At 35.7% G+C, this 20760-nt stretch overlaps 1 protein-coding gene across 4 annotated transcripts; it reads left to right on the top strand.

Moving 5' to 3' along the window:
- The first annotated feature begins 1541 nt into the window (after positions 1–1541).
- LOC104896721 (phosphatidylinositol 4-phosphate 5-kinase 8) lies at positions 1542–19991 on the top strand. Of its 4 annotated transcripts, none has more exons than XM_019250317.3 (11): positions 1550–1860; positions 5117–5193; positions 5318–6379; positions 6827–6994; positions 7842–8007; positions 8094–8229; positions 10289–10344; positions 10651–10838; positions 13608–13762; positions 15570–15738; positions 19230–19991. In XM_019250317.3, the coding sequence occupies exons 2-11, from the start codon at positions 5168–5170 to the stop codon at positions 19504–19506; spliced, it is 2403 nt and encodes an 800-aa protein (XP_019105862.2). In that variant the 5' UTR covers positions 1550–1860; positions 5117–5167; the 3' UTR covers positions 19507–19991. The 4 variants fall into 4 exon arrangements, with proteins under 4 accessions (XP_048502619.1, XP_019105862.2, XP_010681797.2 ...); XM_048646660.2 differs by lacking the exon at positions 1550–1860 and adding an exon at positions 5018–5036; XM_010683495.4 differs by lacking the exon at positions 10289–10344 and having other exon boundaries at positions 1553–1860; positions 8094–8204.
- Positions 19992–20760: the final 769 nt, after the last annotated feature.

Genomic DNA, 20760 nt, shown 5'->3' with positions numbered 1-20760 from the left:
ACATCAGACATCCATGCCAACACAACAATTCCAAGCATCTCATCTGGCAATCACAAGCGCAAATTCGATTGCTTTGCAGTGAGTTTTTATTCGAATGCTTTCTATTTTTTCTATTATATGTCAGCACTTGAACTCATAGAATAAACTTGTTTTCTCTAATAGTCGTTTCCTCTAATAATCGTTTCTTCTTTTATCTACTATTTTCCTAGAATTATGATGATCAAGAGGTCGGAACATCTACTCTTAGTAAGTCAAATTTAGAGGTTTACTTAGAAGATGCTAAACTAGAGCGAACATCAAAGCTTGACATTTTGCAATACTGGAAAGAAAGTGAGCATCGATATGGGAAACTTTCTCATCTTGCTAGGGACATTTTGACTGTGCCCCTCACAACTGTTGCGTCGGAATCAACATTTAGCATAGGAGGTCGAATATTGAATAAGTGGAAAAGCTCTTACATTCCCGAAAATGTGGAGGCTTTGATTACAACTCGTAGTTGGCTATTTGGTTATGAATGTAATTTAGTCAATTTTTTTTGTAGTAAGAGTATATAGTTATAATTTATTCTATTAATATATTAATTTTTTTTAGTCAAATAGGCTAATTATTTTCTTATATTGCTTTCATACATCGTTTTCTCTATATTAATAAAATGATCAACTTTTTTATGTAGCAAATGAAGATGATCAGTTTGTTGGTTGTAATGTGGATTGGGCTACAACAACCTCGAGATGATTTATTGGTGCTTAGAGTCTTGAAAAGTTGCTCAATTTGTAATAAACAAAAAGTCAAATGTTTAGAGATGCTGCTTTCTTTATGTCTTAGATATTTAGCTTCTCTTTTTTTATATATATATATGTTAACAATATTGTTACGTATGGAGCAGCAAGCCTCCAACATTAGTAATTTGTGTAATTGTGACATTTATATTTTGTTTGATTATGGTGCAATGAATGGAATACTTATGTCAATGATTTTATTTTATATAAAAAATGGGTAAGTTTCGGGTATTTCGGATCAAAGCCTAATCGAAACCAATAATTTCGGATCGGTTTCGGATCGGTTTCGGATCGGGTAAGATTATATCGGACCATTCGGATTTCGGATGAGTTTCGGATCAAGATTATTTCGGATCGGGATTCGGACCGGATCGGGACCGTTTCGGATTCGGATCAAAGTTCGGACCGTCTCGTTCGGACCCAGATCGGACCACGGATCGGATATTTCGGACCGGGTTTTCGCATCAGGACCAACTTTGCCAGGTCTAGCTTCAGATGAAGTTTTTTATTAAGGCTATTTTTTATCAAATCTGCGATGTATCTAGTTCTAAGGTGTTATATACCTATGTTGGAATTTTCGATTTTTTAGAAATTGATTGTAAGTGCCATTTGACTATCCCTTATGAATGAAATTATTTTTTTCCTGTCAAAAAAACAATACTGCCATCGCGAATGTGCAGTAGTATTACGTTAATTTTAGATCGCACAGTTATAAATTTGGAGTTTTCCCTGACCACACCACACCACACCACACCACACCAAGCCACACCACGCACTGTATCATTGCACGAGTGACAGGTAACATGGATTCTGTCGTGTACTCGTGTTCCTTGCATAATGCGCTTAAACTGAAATTAATTCGTTACTACATTAATTCAACAATTAGCAAATGCAAAAGAGACCCAATAAAGCAATCCCAATATATTCCAACAAGTAAAGCAAAGCATCATATTTGATATTTCCCATCTCTTTTTGGAAACAAACACAAAGAATCATTGAAAACAAACAAACAAACACAAAGTGTGAAGAAGCATCTTCATTTCCACTTGCAATCCTTCTCATGATCTTCGGAGTCGGTGATGTGAGTCTCTCTGTCTGAATCTTTTGAATGTTTGATTGGAGTGAATTTTCTCTACTAATAAGTATGTTTAGTTGCTACAAGTATTTATAATCTGCATAACATGCTAAGAAAATAAGAAATCTAGTACTGACTTGATGGGTAAGTTCTGCTATGAACTGGGTCTGTTAAAATTAAAATTTTGGTGAAATCGGGGAGAGATAGTTGATGGGTAAATTTATGTGATTTGGTGATCGAGGTGAAAGTTTGCGATACAAACATTGAATATTTGATAATTGAGTATATCTGATTTGATGCTTTATTTACATTGTATTGCATTAGTAGGTAAATAGGTTTATAATCTGGCCTTGCAAAATCGTTATGAAGCTACTTGTGACTGCTGTGTCAAAAAATACATAGATTATTGTTTTGTGAGTTGCTGCTATTTAGTATTCACCCACTGTTACTCCGACTCTTGTCAGTTGTCAGATCCTCTATAGTCCGGCATGGGTATGGATACTTCAGCACTTCATTTTGGGCCGCAATCATCGAAATTTTTCATAAAATAGACAAGTCAAACACTTAGTCACTTACCTGTTTCGGACATGGGTATCGGAGTCTGAGTATCATAGTATTCAGCACATTTTAGGAATTATGGATGTTTTTCTAGCACAAGCTTGAATAATTGTTCATAGAAAATATCTCACTGAAATTTGCTTGTAAGACGTTAATAATATTAACTATTATTTTTGTGAAAGCAGATATTTCTAAGCTTATTGGGCCTTGTCTAGACTTATTTCTAATTATGAACATGGTAGTTCTCAGTAGAAGTTTGGGGCCTTTTTGAAACTAATATGGACTTACACTTTTCCTTAAATTTTCCTAAGGTAGGAGCAACAAGCCTTAGTTCAAACTAGTGGGAGGATTGTAAAGAGCAAGGGTATAACCAAGTAACCAATGTTTTCATAAACTACTTAAAATTATATAGGTTTTACTGTATAATAGAAAGGGATATTATCTCAGGTAACCATGACACATAACCCTTTTTCCTAAATAACCCCCACGTTATCACACATATTGCGGATAACCCTAAATTTGTAATTTGTCATTGAACATGACAAAATTACAAACAACGTTAACTTGGTTTGATTATAGATGAGTTTGGCGCCATTTAAGAAGGTGGTTGATGGTTATTTAAAGGATGTCATTAGTTTTAGTGCACACTTCATGGGTTATATTGTTGGCGGCAGACCCCTAATAGGGCGCCAAACCACCTTTTTGCATTTAAAGTCATCAACCACCTTTTAAATGACGCCAAACTCATCCAAAGTCAAACAAAGTTAACACCGTTTAATCCGTCATGTTTAATGACAAATTACAAAGGTAGGGTTTATCCACGATAGGGGTGACAATGTGGGGGTTATTTGGGAAAAAAGGCTATATGTCATGGTTATTTGAGAAAATATTTCTAATAAAAACGAAGTTATATATTTTTCCAAGGAGCCTAATATGTACATGAGAAACCACTTTCGCAGGCAATGCGGATGGTTTGCGGCTATTGTGGCCTAATATCTCGGTTACCGTAAGCTTATATCCTTTACATTACGGTTTCGATGTGATGATGTGGCCAATAATTAATGCCATGGATCATGCTGGCTCTATTTATTCAAATCTGTCAAAAAAGGAGTTACAAAATTTTATGAACCTGTTGGCTTGAAGCTTGTTGAAGCTGGAAGTGGATGTTGCAATGCTAGTTATGTACTTCAAACTTCAATACAATAATTCCCCTGCGTCATGTATTTTAATTTTTAACAGCTCAATTACAATGTCTAATTTTGTCTTGGTGGTTGAGAATCTCTTTCACGCTGTTTGGAACCGTGTTGTTTCCTTATTTGCTGGGAAGCATACTGGATATAAATCACGACCATAAAGGTTATTCTAGGAAGAATTTATACAAAATACTCTCTCAAACCGTTTTTGTTCTACCCACATTTTAGTCTTGGGTGTCTTGTTACGTTCTACTCATTTTGACTTTTAATTCCTTATTTGGCAAAATTCTAATACCACATGCAATATTGTTTTCAAACTGAAACCTTTTAGGGAAGACTCTCTCTTTACCTTTTTCTTACAAACCCCACATGAAACACCCTCTCTCCTAAATTGGTATCCTAAGTTACAGTTGATAGGTAGAACATAGAATATCAGAGAATAGCAAGTAACTTAAGAATTAAGGAGTATTATCACTATATATATAAGAGATGTTTAGGAATCTTCGAATTATATTGCCTGTACAAAATGATAATGCATTGCCGGTGTACCTTTATCTCACAGATTCATTCGACTCATCACCCTACACTTTGTTATGAGAGGAGGAAGTCTTAGTGTTGTCCTTTGTTTTGCCTTTAGTTAGCCATAAACTTCCGTTTGTTGATGAAAACCCTCAAGAAGGGTTAGAATCAGGGAAAAAAAACTCGGTCGCGGTCGCGTTCGCGGGAACGGTCACGTTGTCGCGGGAACGGCTTGTAACGGGCAAATAGAACGTTTCGCGGCCGACGCGGCGTGAATTTTTTAAAAAAATTCACATAACTATGTTTCAACTTTATTTGCATTTTTTTAGTTTATGAAGCATTATTACAACATAATGTAATCAAATCTAAGAATAACATGTTTCATCAACTATATAATTAAATCATAGAAAGAATTTGACCAATGTTTGAAAAAAACAGATGTAACGGTGATAAAAGCGTTCTAACGCGGCGAGTTCGCGTTACGGAACAGACAACGCGGCGAGAAGTATGTGAATTTTATTACGGCGTTCCGTAACGGGATTTCGCGGAACGGCAAATCCAAAATCCGTTACAGAACGGCCGTTCTGTAACGGAACGGGAGAGTTTTAATTCCCTGGTTAGAATGGCAGTTCCCACTTCCCATTCTTTGGGAGGTACCAAATAAATGACTGCTTGAATCGGGGTTATGAGCATAAAGATTTCACTGACCTGGAAAAGGGGGATTTCCCTGTTTTTTTTTGGGGTTTGTACATGGCGTTTGCAGTTTGCTGACATGTTAACAATGTAAGAGTTATTTTCCTTTCCTCTTGGCTATGTGTACAGCACAAAAGAATTTTATTGGGTCCTTCATCTTTTGATTCTTTTGTCAGATTGTGAACTCTATGTTCAACTTGACAAGTCATGAATAGCTCGGTATATATTTGACCTTGAAAATGTATTAAATTGATATTAGGTAGAGTTTATATGACATCTTGTTTAATTATTTTCTCTAGGTTGCTGAATTAACCTCTGTAAAGGTGATGACATTGCTAATCTGACATCATATGCTGGTTATGGAGAACACAGAAAGGTTATTTGCCTTTTTGATTAAACATTTTCTTATCTCTTGTATTCCACTCTTATATAGTTTTCCCGTTTTCTGCTTTTGGATAAATTTAATATTGATTTGTGTTTGTTATGCTCTATGGACATAGGGATAAGGTGTTTTCTAATGGTGATGTGTATTGTGGTGATTATCTGGGTACAATTCCTCATGGAAAGGGAAAATATACATGGTCGGATGGGACCATCTATGAAGGCGATTGGGAGGAAGGAAAAATGACTGGGAAAGGACTAATTATTTGGTCTTCAGGATCAACATATGAGGGCGATTTCTCTGGGGGTTATCTTCATGGTCAAGGAGTTCTTACTGGTGCTGATGGATCTACTTATGATGGAAGTTGGAGGATGAACACGAAAGATGGTTTTGGAAAGAAAAAGTACTACAACTCTGATTTTTATGAAGGGTCATGGAAAGAAGGTCTCCGGCAAGGAAGTGCAAAGTATATTTGGAGTTCAGGAAATGAATACATTGGCACTTGGAAAGCTGGGTTGATGTGTGGCAGAGGGCTTTTAAAGTGGGGAAATGGTGATATTTTCTATGGTCTTTGGGTGGATGGATTACGGGATGGATCAGGTTTCTACCGATTTGCCGATGGAAGCTGCTATTGTGGAACTTGGAGCAGAGGCATCAAAGATGGAAGAGGAACATTTTATCCTGCTGGAAGTAAGCATATATCTCTGAAGAAGTGGTTCAAATCTGCAGGATATGATGGAAATTTAAAGGGTCAGCTTTCTAGTGTGGAAGAGAATAGTACTTCAAGAGCAAGGATAAAACGCAGTATTTCTGAAAAGGTTACTAGTGGTAACTCGATGAGAAGTCCAAGTCAAATTTCATCTAGGGCTTCTTTTGACAGAGACTACATAGTTGGTGACATTTCGAGAGAGTTATCATCCAAGGAGAGCTCCTACAAACTGATTTGCAAGTCCGATGATGATCAGCGTGACGGGCAGGAAGAAAGTGATGTAGTTTTTGAAAGGGAATATATGCAAGGTGTCTTGATTAGGGAACATATAAAGAAAAATGCCGGGAAATCTTACAAAGTCAAGCATCGCAGTAAATTTACTATAAAAGAGTCCAAAACTCGTTCTTGCATCACAATTTCTAGTGGCAATCAGAGCCACTATTTTATGCTTAATCTACAGCTTGGTATCAGGTATATACTCGTTACAATTTCATCATTCTTTAACGTCCTTATGCTTTTCCTGCAACACATATCACGTAAAGGATTGCTAAGTGCACAAGCAATTTTTAATTTTACTGTCCTGACATTGATCTTCGTTACCACCGTTCTCCATACTCTCCCTTGTATGATTTTTTTTAGTTAGACTTATCAAAAATCCTCAAGATGTCAGTGAACAGTCTCTTTTATAGTGCATATTCTTGTTGATGGGAAAAAAAATGTAAAATTCATATGTTTAAAGATTTAATCAAGTTATTTATTTTTGTGATTGCTTTTGCCCTTCTTGCTGCTTCATGGTAGGTGGTTTAAAATTCTATTTTTGTCCTCTGTTTTGTATTCGTGGATGGCTTTGCATATTACTGCATATTCAATTTCTGTATGGCATGGATTTTTCAGCAATTTCTTGATGTGAAAGAACAGGTATACTGTTGGCAAGATAACACCAGTTCCTGCTCGTGAAGTTAGATGTACCGATTTTGCTGAACAGGCCAGAATCAAAATGTTCTTTCCGAGAAAGGGTTCTCAACTTACGCCTCCACACTATTCGTTGGATTTTTATTGGAAGGATTATTGCCCTATGGTATTCAGGTCTGTATTTTCCGTGGTAAAGCTTCCATTCTTGTTCTCCTTTCAGATGTGTTACTGTTTGGAAGATTAATAGCGGTTGCTGTTGTTTGAAATCTCTGTGGTACCTAGCAAAATTTAATCAAGTCCTTTGGATGTTTTCTATCTCATCTAAGCCTACTTAAAGGAATATACAATACAGACTATTAAAACACTAATAAATTATCCTGATCTTAGTAGGGACAAGCAGCTCAAATCCAAGAGCTATGACAATAAGTTTTCCCATGTTTATACCGAGTCCTAAAGCCTACACGAGAATCTTAAATATATAAAGCACATCCTTACACTTCTTATCTTGTCTGAACTCCATCTAGGTCAATAGCGAGTGACAACACTAGTTCTTTTCTTTTCTTTAACAATTTTGTCCTGATGATGTGCTACATAATGATGCAATGAATAATGTCATCAGCAATATGTAAATGTAAGATGACACCTCAAAACTTATCCTTAACTCTTCCAGAGCCCCACAACCTCCTCCATTTGTCAACTATTATCAAGTGCATATGCTAGTAGGGTAAGCAAAAGAGTATATATGAACATCTTTTGAGTGCATCTGCAATAGGATGAGCAAAATAGTAGATAACTGAATCTAAAGGATGAAACTCTTGAATATTTCAAAGTGTTAGCTAAAGTATGATCACATTTGCCTTTTCTTGTGCTTTCTTTGGCTTTTGGTTGTTGATTTAACTTTGAATCAGATTATTTAGTTTGTATTGAGTTTGTCTTTCTGCTGAATCACCAGTATTCTTGTCATCTCAATTTTCTGCCTTTTTTTGCACTTTCAATATGATAATTTTAACTTCATTTTCAGGAATTTGAGAGAGATGTTTAAGTTAGATGCTTCAGAGTACATGATGTCCATCTGTGGTGATGATGGTTTAAGAGAGATTTCTTCTGCAGGAAAAAGCGGCAGCATGTTTTATTTGTCGCATGATGATAGATTTGTGATCAAAACTTTGCGGATATCTGAGTTGAAGGTTAAAAAATGAAATTTTCCTCTCTTGTATGTTCCTTTTCACACTCAAGGCTTATGATGATCCTGACTTTTTGACCTATTCTATAGGTTTTCCTCAGAATGCTTCCGAGTTATTATAATCATGTGCAATTGCATGAGAATACTCTTATCACTAAATTCTTTGGGCTTCATCGCATAAAACTGAAGTGTGGAAGAAAGGTACATGTCATACTGGAAAAACTCGGTAAATTTGAGGGCTTTCCTTCCAAATTACTTGATTATTAAATTAGAATTGTAAGTTCAATAGTACAAAAGTTGCATTGTTGCAATTCTTACAGTGTGTCTGGTTTGCAATTTGCGCATAGTTCGAAAATGCGGTTTCGATCACGATCGCGGTAACGGTCACGGTGATGCGGGAACTGGGATGATGCGGTTGTTGTACCGCCAAATATCAGCTCAGACCATGAGATATCCCTTTAGCCCACCTAAAACGCGTTTTTTTAACACCTTTACGATGCGGGTAGTATCGGTTCGGTAGATTTGAAAACCTTTTACAATACGGGTGAAACGATATGATGTGGCCTTGTTTTGATACCATGAATTTGCGGGCGGAGATGGTAGGGAAGAAGAAGGGGATGGATGGACGAGATCCTGTGAACCTACATTTTCTTTCCATTTCTTTCTTGATATGGAATTTTAAAAGAAAGAAACATATTCATCCACATTCCTTCCATCTTTCTTCATTTCCGTGTTGGAACACGGACGGGAAAATAGTTTGAGTTCTTAGACATAAGTTTGAGTTCAGTATAACATTTTGAAAATTTGAAGTTCATTTAAGATGATTTTTTTTTAAATTGGCTGGAGAGCTATTGAAGTATGTGTAGAGTTTTGTTTCCGTGAATGCTACTATTTTCAAGTGACTCTGAAGCTTTTGATTTGGAATATGATTCTTTGTTCCAGACAAGAGTAAGTTAGATCTTCATGCTAATCGCTTGGATGCAACTATTCTTTCCCTAAACAAAGAGTCAAATTCCAATCCATCATAGAAGATAAGAAGCATGTGTAATGTTTTTGTTTCCTTGAATGCTACTATATTTCATTATTTGTGGGTAGAAGGTTTGAAAATTCTCGTCTCTTTTTTATAATATATAATAAGCCTTCTATAAGAGGAAATGTTCTATGGAGAATAATAAATCATTATCAATGGTATCTATGAAATTGTATGGGCAGAAGGGGGGCCTTTTTTCTCATGGGGGAAGATGATACATAGTAGGTCTTAGTTGTCTATTACTACCACATTTTCCTCTTCGAGGTACTTTGAGTGGGGTGTTGCTTGTTAGGATGTCATAGCGGCTTTTACGAAGATTTTTTGGTTAGGAACTTAGTGTCAATAGGTAGAGAAAAATTCCAATTCGTTTTCGGTCCAATCGTATTCTTGATTAGGATTTTTTATGTTGCCTAAGGATGGAGGGGGATTGGTGTTTTGGGAATGTGGACCAAGAACATCAATCTTGTGTGGAAGTGGTTGTGAAGCTTTTCATTTGGAATCTGACTCTTTGTTCCACAGGAGGGTGGTGATCAAGAGTAAGTTAGATATTCACGCTAATCGCTTGGATGCTTTCGGTAGTGGTAAGTCTCCTATTGAATCCCGCATAAGTTCATCTGGGTGGTATCTTCTTATTCATTCCCATGGTCTGTTATTGTCGGAAGGGTAATGGCCTAATGGGGCTTATGTGGGGTTCCAGTGAGGAATTGGCAAGGGGGAGCTCCTTTTACATCTTTGTCCAGACTTTATCACTTATTTACCTTACATCGTGCTCCTATTTCGCAGCTCATTATTTGAGAAGGCCACAAACTATCCTAGTACCTTCGTTTTAGAAGAAATAAGCCAGAGAAGGAATTGGGTGATGCATTCCCCGTATTGGGATTCTTGGATTCATTTGTTCTCTCTGACAATCCTGATCTTAGAATCTTTCTTGCTAATTCATTGGCTTTTTATAAATGCTGATATAATTTGCCAAATCCATTGTATTTCATATCTCCAATTTTATTTGGAAGTCGACTTTTCAAATGAAGGTTTAAAACTTTTGTGTGGGCAACTACTTCACAAAAGTTAAACACTAGATAATTTGTAGGTATGGCCGGCCAACTAGCGCTCTTCTTTCTTCTTTTTTGTTTCAAAGTGCAGAGTCTGGTAATCATCTCTTCTATTACTGTGAGGTAGCTGGTGGTTTATGGCATAGGCCTTTTGATTTAAAAGGGGAGTTCTGAGTGTGCTCTGCTTCTTTGTTGGGCCTATGCAGGTGAGGTGGATCATTTTTGGAGGGAGCAAGCAATAAGGAGTTGCCCAGCTCTGGCGGTAATTTAGGTGCTTAGGTTGGAGCATAACTATCATTTACTTGTAATAAGCCTTATCGGTGGAGGTCCTTTGGATCCAATGGTGATTTTAGCATCTTTATGGTCTATGATGCCTGGTGCTCTCTTCATATATATTTGCTTTATTAATTGCATTTTTGCACAAAAAAAAAAAGGAAAACTAAAATTAATGTCAAAATCTAGGGAAGACCTACTACACAACTTCTGCTATGAATGTAGTACACTCATACTTTTCTTATTTTCTCCATTGGATTTGTTTGGCTTTAGTATTTTACTATGTCTTTCACAGGTGCGATTTGTGGTGATGGGGAACATGTTCTACACTGAGTTACGGATTCATCGACGTTATGACTTGAAGGGGTCATCTTATGGAAGATATACAGATAAAGGGAAGATGAATCAGAATGCCACCCTGAAAGATCTTGACCTGTCTTATGAATTTTATATGGACAGATCATTGCGTGATGCCCTATTTAAGTAAGCTTCTCCTATCGAACATGATTATATTTTAATCAATAGAAAAATACCCTTGCCAACTTCATTTCGTCGTTCCTGCTTTGTCCTTTTGATGGATTTTTCTGGTATTGTTAGCACTTAGTAAGGAACAGAAAGAAAACAAGCAATATTTTATCTTGGTTTTCCAAACTCTTTTGTAACTGACTATTCCATTTGCTTTTATTTGACTGAAAAATAAACTGATCATCGACACTATGGGTGGATTGTTCTGGCTAACTTCTTCAAACTAGTCATTAGAGCCACTTAGTTTTGCAGTGTGAAATGGCTGCTTTACCTTGGTGTCGACTTTTTGACTTTCGTGCGGTATCTGCTTTCCTTGCTTGCTTTATGTATGACACTGCATGAGTTATGGTGGGCATGCCTTTGGCTGATGCACAATGTGGTTTGGATGCTGCAGGGGTTTCACTGAGCCTGTCTCAAGTATATACAGCATTGTCATGTCATTTTTCTTATTCCTAGGTAGAGGGTTTCTGGTTTTGTGCCAATGTTGAGCATCTCTCACTTTCAAGGCGCCCTTTCCTACAAAAGAACAAGGCGACCATGAAACTGGTACCAAGATTGAAAAACAAGTGGTGTGCAAGGTTCAAGTCTAGTTTGCATTTTCGCCATTATAGCATGCTAGTTAATTATGTGTTGAAGGCTTATTTTCTTTTTTCTTTTTTGAAAGGGTTGAAGGCTGATTTTCACTCGTAGTTTTCTGTTCATGACATTCGTCTAAAGTCTACTGTTCTGACTAATAGTACCATTTTATTCCAATTTTTTGTTTTTTTTAATATAAAGAAATAAAAAATATTATTTCCATTTCAAAAAAGGATGTAAAGAATTTAGCAGTCACATTCTAAATATAACAAATATAAATTAGCATTCTGTCAAAATTTTATCCCCTCTGCTTTTCTTCAATGGTTTCAAGATTTATTCTAGGTGGAGAACAAGATGATTTAAATTTAGCATGTGTATATAATGTCTTGAATGTAAGGGAGACTTCTTATGAAATGAAGTCAACAATAAGATAATGAGTAAATTTGGAGTTAGACATGAACTACTGTCAGAAAAAGCAAGGAGATTGAGACATGAAGACAAAAAAAGGAGGCAAATGAAAAATATGGTGAGAAACCATTTGCGAGATAGGAAACTCCAAATACACTAGCTCCGACAGTGAGATACTTTAACTTAGCGGTCTCTCCGGCCGTGGAGTGCGCTATGGCCCAACAGCCCCACTCCTTAATCTTAGGTGTAAATGCACTGATGCTTGTGACAAATTGTTGGTATGGAAGCTAAATTTGCTGTGCTCCTTATTTGTGTATGTTGTGGCTTGTCACTTGTGCTCTGCTAGTGTTGAGATAAGGAGTCACTTGTACCTCTTTTGTGATTTCTGACCTATCTTTGGCAGAGACATTCTTATAATCCTTTTGCAGGTTCTTTACGTGTGACTTGTGAAAGTTTGCTTTCTTATGATTTAGCTCTTGTTTGGTATAGTTTGTGGAGTGGAAAGGGAATGGAAAGGGATAAGAGAGTGGAATGGAAACCATTAGTGTTACTTGCATAATTTGTTTGGTTTAGAAATGTAATGGAAGCAGTTATTTTAAAATAAAGACAACAAACTAGTTAACCCTTTGGCCTCTTTTATTAATTACCTCACAACCTCCATTGCTTCATCTTTATTGGCAAAGCAAAAATCAATATCTCCGCTGACATATGAGCAGTAACAAATGAGAGGTAACAGTAACCCTATGGAAACGGATTCAATTACTCAAGCTTCACGCCAAACAGCTTCAAATGGATTCCCTAAGTGAATCCGTTTTCAGGTCCCAAAATTCACATACCAAACAAGGGCTTAATTGGAAAGAAATTGCAGGATCTTCCAGTATGGGTGCTTAGTTTGGCTTCTATGTGGCAATGGGTTGTAGTCTTACTAAGAACCAGATCTCTTAGCTAATCAAACAGTAAATCAAGCAATGGGAATAGGGAAACACCGAAACAGTAGGATTGTAACTGTATTAAAAAAAGATCTCTGTAATCTTACTAATACAATCCTTACTTTTGAGAGGTAAGGGCTCTCTCTCCTAAAAAACTTCTGATCTTAATTTCTGAATGGATCCTACCATTGAGCTACAACTCCTATCTATAACAACCTTACTACGTTTCTTTCGCCCTCTCTCTCTCTACTGACTTGCTGCTGACTCCCAAATAATTAATTCCTGGTATGAGTCAGATAATATTTCCCTTTCCACCACTCAGGTTGCACCAGCTGTTGATGGACGATCAATGAGCCCTTTACCCTTATGCTTCTTCCTTATGGGTTACGTGTAAGTATAGGTAGATTAGTTGAGGACTTAGCAAATTTAAGCTTCTGTTTCACATATCGGCATATGTAGCACATGTTCTTTTTCTTGCCTTCTTGCTGAATGCTGTGTATGTGGCCCCTTTTATTGTATCACCTTCCCCCTTTCTCCATTAATGAAAGTTTTTCTTGTCCAAAAATTAGAGTTGTCGGTACACTATGATTGTATATAGTATCTTGTCACATGTGATTGTTAATACCTTGCCGTTTCTCTATATTATGGGTAAATACATGAGAATGTAGATTTTGGTATGTCAGCCAGCTGCTTGGATTATGGTGAAGAATACTTGTCGTTCATAAATGACGGATATGGAATCTTCTCCATGAGCGTCAGTTTGCACTTTGCACCACGTCCTGCATTTATAAATTTATCCTTTCCTTTTGTGCAGACAAATCGATTTAGATTGCATTTTTCTGCAATCTCAGAACATAATTGATTATAGTCTTCTGATGGGTTTGCATTTTCGAGCACCTGAGCATCTGAAGTCTCTCTTGGAATTACCAGACTCGCTATATAACACTGAGAATGAACTTGCTGCTGATGGTACGCTTCATTTTTTAATTTTACATGTCTGCTTTAGCTTCTCTTAGTTAAATATCGCTGGAAAATTTATAATTTTATGATGTGCTATATTTATTTTCCTAATAAAACAGAATAAAAAATTTGCATCTAGAAGAAAGGTATGAAGACACAGCTTAGGTTTATCTAGCCTAGTCATAATAACATAGAGGTTGTCTTTGGTTGGCGCTAAATTTGATGCGGAATGACCATTTTTGCATTACATCTATAAGAAACATTTGAATTACAATGATATAGTCATTTATTCTCATATTTCAAGTGACAATGGCTGCCAAGCGTGTCATAACACCCACGAGATGCTGTCTCCTGTCACCATTACCAGAAACACATTATATTTCTTTTGTGTACTGCTAGTTTAGAGAAACTCAATACTTCTGAGAATTTGAAGGTTCAGAGACTGATGGTACTATCCCCTCATGTGTGTGTTGTTAGTAGAGTGGAGATTTCAGAAGCATTTGGTGTTGATGTTGAGATGCAACTTTCTCATTGGCCTAACCTTTTCAGATTAGTTAAGATTCAGTAAGCTTTATCCTTCTACTTTTGTAGCAGGATTTTTATTTTTAGTGTTGTGTGGATACTCTGGTTTGAAAAGAATGATTGGATTTTCCATGATTGGATATCCTATTATCCTCTTTGGCTTGATCTAAGGTCAAGTGATGATTTAAGCTTCTCTTTGGGTGCATACTCATGGGGCTTCAGTGTTCATGACTTAGGCAATGCCAGATGGGAGTTTTGTGCCTTTTAATACTTCTTCATTTTCTGCTTCATTGAAAAATCTTATTGCCAAGAAAAATTGGTCTACATCATGCCCCTACCCTCCTTGTTTAGATTGTTTCCATCATTCCTAGATCCAATGAGGATCCTTACTATGACCTGTTGTTTCTACATGCCACATCTAGTTTGGATTGTTTCCATCATTCCTAGATCCAATGAGGATCCTTTTTATGATCTGTTGTTTCTACATGCCACATCTACCACTTTCTGCATGGTTGTAGAACTCTGTTACTATTATATGGCAAGGTAAATTTTCAATTAGTGCTAGTTAACCAAAATGGATTTTTAAGTTTATTCATATATCATACAAGGACAAGCCACAGTTTTTTTTATTTGTTTGGAAAACCACCCAAGAAATTATATTCCTTTGATATCTTCCCATTTTGATAGAGATTTTCTATATTTACAAGGTAAGATTACGTACATTGGTTTCCCTTACTCTGCCGTAGGTTGGTGCCTGTTGAGGTACATCCAGCTAATGGTGATATTGATTTTGATGTCGATACGGAAAGAAACATGGGTAAGGAAAGATTTGAATTTAGGTGATTCTAAAGCTAGAAACAATTGTTAAGGTTTAGGTGTTACTTTTACCAAAACTTTCTAGAGATTGAATGGTATTAGGTGTTATTAATTGTTATGGCAAACAGAAACATGACAATTTGAAACCCTGGTTTTCTACCTTTCTAATCTACCCAAGCAAGAGGTGGATGATTTTGTGCCCTTTTTGCAATCTGTAAAAGAAGTCCAATACAAGTATATTATTCGCAATCATAACCAAGGATGTCTTGGCCTAGTGGTTAAGATTGATATGCTGTGAATCAGGTTCGAATCCCCTTTTCCCTTCTTTGTAATTTGTATTGCCTTCGTGCTCATGTGAATTAAAAAAAAAAAACTTATTCGCAATCACTCCCCTTGTACACTTATGTTCATGTTTGGGCTGTTTTTATTTTTCAATCCTGCAATCTTCCCATACTATAAGATTATGCCCATCTTATAGGTGCGACTTCAACAGCGGGGCTGTCAGTTCCTCCAACAGGTCTGATGTTGGTTACGCATGAGCCAGGTTCAGTTAGCACTGCTCCAGGTCCTCATATAAGAGGAAGTACGTTGAGGGCATACTCTGTAGGTGATAAGGAAGTGGATCTCCTTCTCCCTGGAACTGGAAGGTAACTATAACCATTCTCTGATTGCTAATTTTTAATGCAAGGTTAGTTGCTAGATACTCAATATGGGGCATCTCTCATTTCTCTTTTGTTCAGTTATATGTTTAATTGACTACTATGGACTATCTTTAACTTATAAATTATCCTAGTTTGTGTTTTTGGAGGAAAGTGTACCATAAATGTAGCACCCTAGATTTTCAAATTTTCAAGTGATATTCTGGAATAAGTAAGACAATGATGAATTAATATCGTGTCACTACACTAAATGAAGCAAACTTTTATTGCCACTTGTAAAATTCCCAAAATGAAAACAGGAACTATTTTATTCTCAAAAGTAATTAGTAAATGCTTAACATGACAAAAAAAGTATCTCCTCTCATGAATTCGAAACAACATGATTAACTTTGAATAGATTAATATCATTCTACGATTATGTGGAGCAACTACGAACTCTCACACACTCCAAAAGATCGATTCAGGCCTCATTAAACAAAAGATTAGAAAGAAATGCTTGATTAAAGATACGAGATCTTTAGGAATTGAATTAACGTTCATGGTATCATAGGAGGCACCCTTGACTGGGAAAAATAATAATGAAAGACTCGGAAAATGAAGTAATTAAGAATTGTCAAGTGTAAAAAACCTGAAGGAAGAATAAATGCAAGTAGGTTCCTGGCCCATGGTTATACATGAACCAAAGTTAGGAATCGGTCTCTAGTCTTAGTGTGCACACTTCTCTAACTTAGAGTAAACCTCAGCTACAGATAATCCAAAATAATTAAAATAAATAATATAACCCCTATCGGGACCCAGTCTCTAGTCTCAATGTGCACACTCCCTCCCCTACTACAGAGCAGATGCTAGCTACAAAGCATCCAAAAAGAGTTACCCTCGACTATTCAATTAATCTAAATCTTATTATTTTCATTGAACTCAAAAGTTATATTTAAAGTCTATAGTAGCTTTTACCTGTTGCTTTAAGTTATTAACTTCAAGTCCCACAAATTAGGTTAATATGCAACTAAAAAGTAGTAATTCACATAGGAAGGTAAGTAAAGGAAGATGATAAGTGAATAAATTAATGGTAATTCAAATAAGAAAGGAAACTGTTCCATTGACAATATTTGTTACTACGTCATAAAAATTTTCTAGCATGATTTCTCTTGATAGCTTATCATACCTAGAATAACAAACTCACTTCCAAGAATGACAACCACTGAACTAAAAACATATTATAACTTAACAACTGAAAATCAACATGGATATATATATAATTATCAATTTATCACTTCTCCTAAGGTGTATTCAGCAATAGCTTTTCATGTAGCTTTTAGAGGTATAGCTAAGTCAAAACTATGAAGGCGAAAAGCGGTATTTGTTGAAACAATACTTTGAGGTAGCTTTTAGTTTCAAGTAGTATTTTGGAGAAGTAAAAACAACAAAATTGATATAGGATAGCTTTTGAAGGTAGAATACATTTTATTTGCAAAGCGTCTTGCATGAGACGCATCTCAGTCATTTAGACGTTATCAGTTTATGGGCATAAACTATCAGCTTTTGATAGATGTGCAGTCTTAGATCGATAGATGTTTGGGTTGATACATGTCTAGGTTAAACTGTTATGTTGAGGGTTAAAATGATAGATGTATGGCTTAAAGTAAAAGATGTCAGGGATTGATAACTGTCTCATTCATGTCTTGGCTGAGAGAGGTCTCACGCAAGACTTTTTGGTTTATTTTTTGTTCTAGCAGTTATTGTTATTGAACTGTAATTTTTTTGAAATTTATTTTGGCAACAAACCATAAGCACCTAATATCTAATAGCTACTCACATCACAGCTAACATCTACCATAACAACTTGACCCTTAGTACTAAACATTTATGTTCCTCCGACACCTTCATTTACCTCAAAAATCACGTGTCGTGTTGGTTATGTCCGACACAACACTTCACTTCACTTGGATACTTCAACTTGAACTATGAATTTGACTTTTTTTCTATAAAATAGTCGAGTTGGATATTTGAACACCCGTACCCAAGTAGACACTTAAACATGATAATGGAAACATGTATTCTCGTAAATAAGAAAGTGAACATGAATACTTGCTACATAGAAGGCACAAAAGGGGAAAGTAACTACTGGAATTTAGATGGTATTGAATCGAGTATATAATAACATATAAGAGTAATTGTTACTAAGCAAGGATACTTGCTTATATGTCTATGTTTGTGCATGTCTAAGATGAGAAGAAATAAAGTTGCAAAGTTTCATGGGGTTTGAACTTTGATTAACACAAATACACGTCTAGGTGAAACGAAGAGAGAGAAATGGAAGGTAATTGTTGATGTGAAAAATTGAATAATGACTCGGCAAGATTGAATGAGAATAAGTTTAAGGGATGGCTACATACTGTCAGCTAGCAAGGCAAGATTGTCAATCAAGAAAGGCAAGGAATATCAAATGATCAGGCTAAGAATTTGACAACCCACAATTCATGCTCATCATAGCCTAATTTAAAGGGGTTGGTGAGTGCAATATTAGGAAATAATTTAATCATACTTTCTTCACTAATATATACCTAACACGGAAGGAATTACGCACATAATTTCTTGATTTAAATTTATTAATGACGCCTAAAAAGAAAGCACAATGAGTCCTTTGATGATTGATAATAAATTAGTCCCAGAAAATTCCAAAATAATAAGAAATAAAATAAGTTTGCAAAGTTTTGTTCATCCCCGGGATTAATTGAGAGTTTGATGCAAGGGGTATTCGTATGAGAAGTCTCTTGTAAACCTTGTAACTGCTATATTAATGTAGTTAGTTTATTCCCATTCAAAGCATTCATCCAATGGTTAAAATTCTATTGGGTAATTGCCTATTACTTACAATTACTATTAGCATAAGAGGATCCTCCAGAAGTACACAACTATGAATGCTTTAGGACTTGCTTACTTACAACTTATTATCATAATAGCTATGAATTGGAGGACAAGAAAGAATAGAAGTTGGCCAGCAAAACTTGATTGAATTATCAAGTCCTAAAGCAAATGTTAGCAAAAATGGGAAGCGTAATAAACACACTTAAAAAATAACAAAATATAGAAATAAAGACCATAGGCACTTTGGTAATGGACTGATGAACTGTTGTTGAATGGTCCTCAACGTCTTGCTTGGAATGTAGCAGCCAAAGTCTTACTCAGATGGTTACTTTGCAACCACTGTAATGAGGTATTCTTGTCGACAACCATTACTTTAAGATAGACGAGATCTTAGCACTGGATTGATATAATGGCATTGTCCAAGTGTAATACCAGTCAATGCTTGAGTCTCCGTAGCAAGTGTCTTCAGACAATGGGTCGAAAGTTATTAGAAATCCAAGAAAATTGCCAATCACATTTTAACTGCTACATCTGATTGATTATCAATTTTTTATTTTTTATTTTCTTGAATGCTGTTAGTTATTTGACATAGAAATTACATTGTTTTACAGGCTAAGGGTACAACTGGGTGTAAACATGCCAGCTTTGGCAAATAGCAAAGTTAAAGATAACGAGGCTGATTCAACAGAAGTCGAACTTTTTGAGGTTTATGACGTCGTTCTCTATCTTGGTATAATAGATATATTGCAGGACTACAACTTGAGAAAGAAAATTGAGCATGCAAGCAAATCTTTGTTTTTAGACCCTATGGCAATCTCTGTTGTAGAACCGAAGTTTTATGCAAGCCGTTTCATCGATTTCTTGGAGAAAGTTTTTCCTCTTCCCTGAATGGGTTTAACAATCTTCCTTTTCTTATACAACTTCCTAATGTGACTGGCTGTTGCTGTTTTTCGCAACATAAGAGTGAAGAGCGAAGGGCATAGTTTTCATACACTGCCCTTGTGCTCTTCTGTGTGAATGTTCGAATTATTCACCAGTTACCCTTTGGGGGGAATGATTCTTCTATAGACTAATCCATGAGGTTTAGTTAATCCTGAGGATGTATTGTCAATTTATGTGTAGATACTTGTGTTTTGCTTTTCTTCATTTCTAGAGGGGGAAAGTGGAAGAGAGAGGTCTATTTCTGTAAATCTAATTTTTTTCTATGTAACATAAACAATAAATTTAGTTTTATGTTCTTACCTAAGAATTTGCGAAATTGGCTTTAAATAGCTTATACAGTGTAATACTAGGGTCTGCATGTAGTAGATTATCAGTTGTGTTGGGATGCCTTGGTATTGATATTCAAGCAAACATTATTCTTTGCCAAGTCATCTTTGGAGTATGTCAATCCTATCATCTTTTCTACTTTCTCTTACCAAAGTACTATGATCGGAAAATTATATTATAGATCCATTCACAATATGAGAGTGTTAAGGGAAAAAAGTTAGTTAATAAGTTGTTAAGCTTAGCTGGCAGTCAGTTAGTTGGACAGTTACAAATTAGTTAGCTTAACTGATTTGACAATTATATAAATGTAATAGATTGTATGAACTGATTGCTTATGATTGATAATAACAGAATTCCCCTCCTCTTCTACCTTCTATCTTATATATATATATATATATATATATATATATATATATATATATATATATATATATATATATATATATATATATATATATATATATATATATATATATATAGATGGGATTCGGTGAGAATAGGTCCCTATGTAAATCAAGTGGCTCACGATTTTTCAAACAATATAAACTAATCTAATTTTCTCTCTCCTCCAAAACAGTCGGTTCAAGAAACTTTTTCTCTCTCTCTCACGTGTTCATCTCTCTCTCACTCACGTTCATCTCTCTCCTCCTAGAAACCTGATTCAAGTACTAAAGAAGAAGATCCGGCTTCCATATCTGAAAGAAAACAAAATACTAATTAACCTAATAATAATTAACCTAAAATTGAAGAAGATTACCAAGAGGAAAATGACATTGAGCAACTAAGCCTGCAAACTATGAGAAAATATCATAGTGACCATGTGTTACATCATAATAACCCATCTATCATATGTTTAAAGAAATTAGTCAATAA

Source organism: Beta vulgaris, chromosome 6 (assembly GCF_026745355.1).
Source record: "Beta vulgaris subsp. vulgaris cultivar EL10 chromosome 6, EL10.2, whole genome shotgun sequence".
Lineage (NCBI taxonomy): Eukaryota > Viridiplantae > Streptophyta > Magnoliopsida > Caryophyllales > Amaranthaceae > Beta > Beta vulgaris.
Note: the sequence above shows the minus strand (reverse complement) of the source record. Positions and strands in the feature narration are given on the sequence as shown.

What these genes read in the sequence shown, in the direction of transcription:
- LOC104896721 (XM_019250317.3), top strand. Translation starts at nt 5,168, where the DNA reads ATGCTGGTTATGGAGAACACAGAAAG. An exon ending in TGCGGATATCTGAGTTGAAG is followed by an intron (nt 8,008 to 8,093) that starts GTTAAAAAATGA and finishes CCTATTCTATAG; the next exon opens with GTTTTCCTCAGAATGCTTCC. An exon ending in TGTCATACTGGAAAAACTCG is followed by an intron (nt 8,230 to 10,288) that starts GTAAATTTGAGG and finishes GGGCCTATGCAG; the next exon opens with GTGAGGTGGATCATTTTTGG.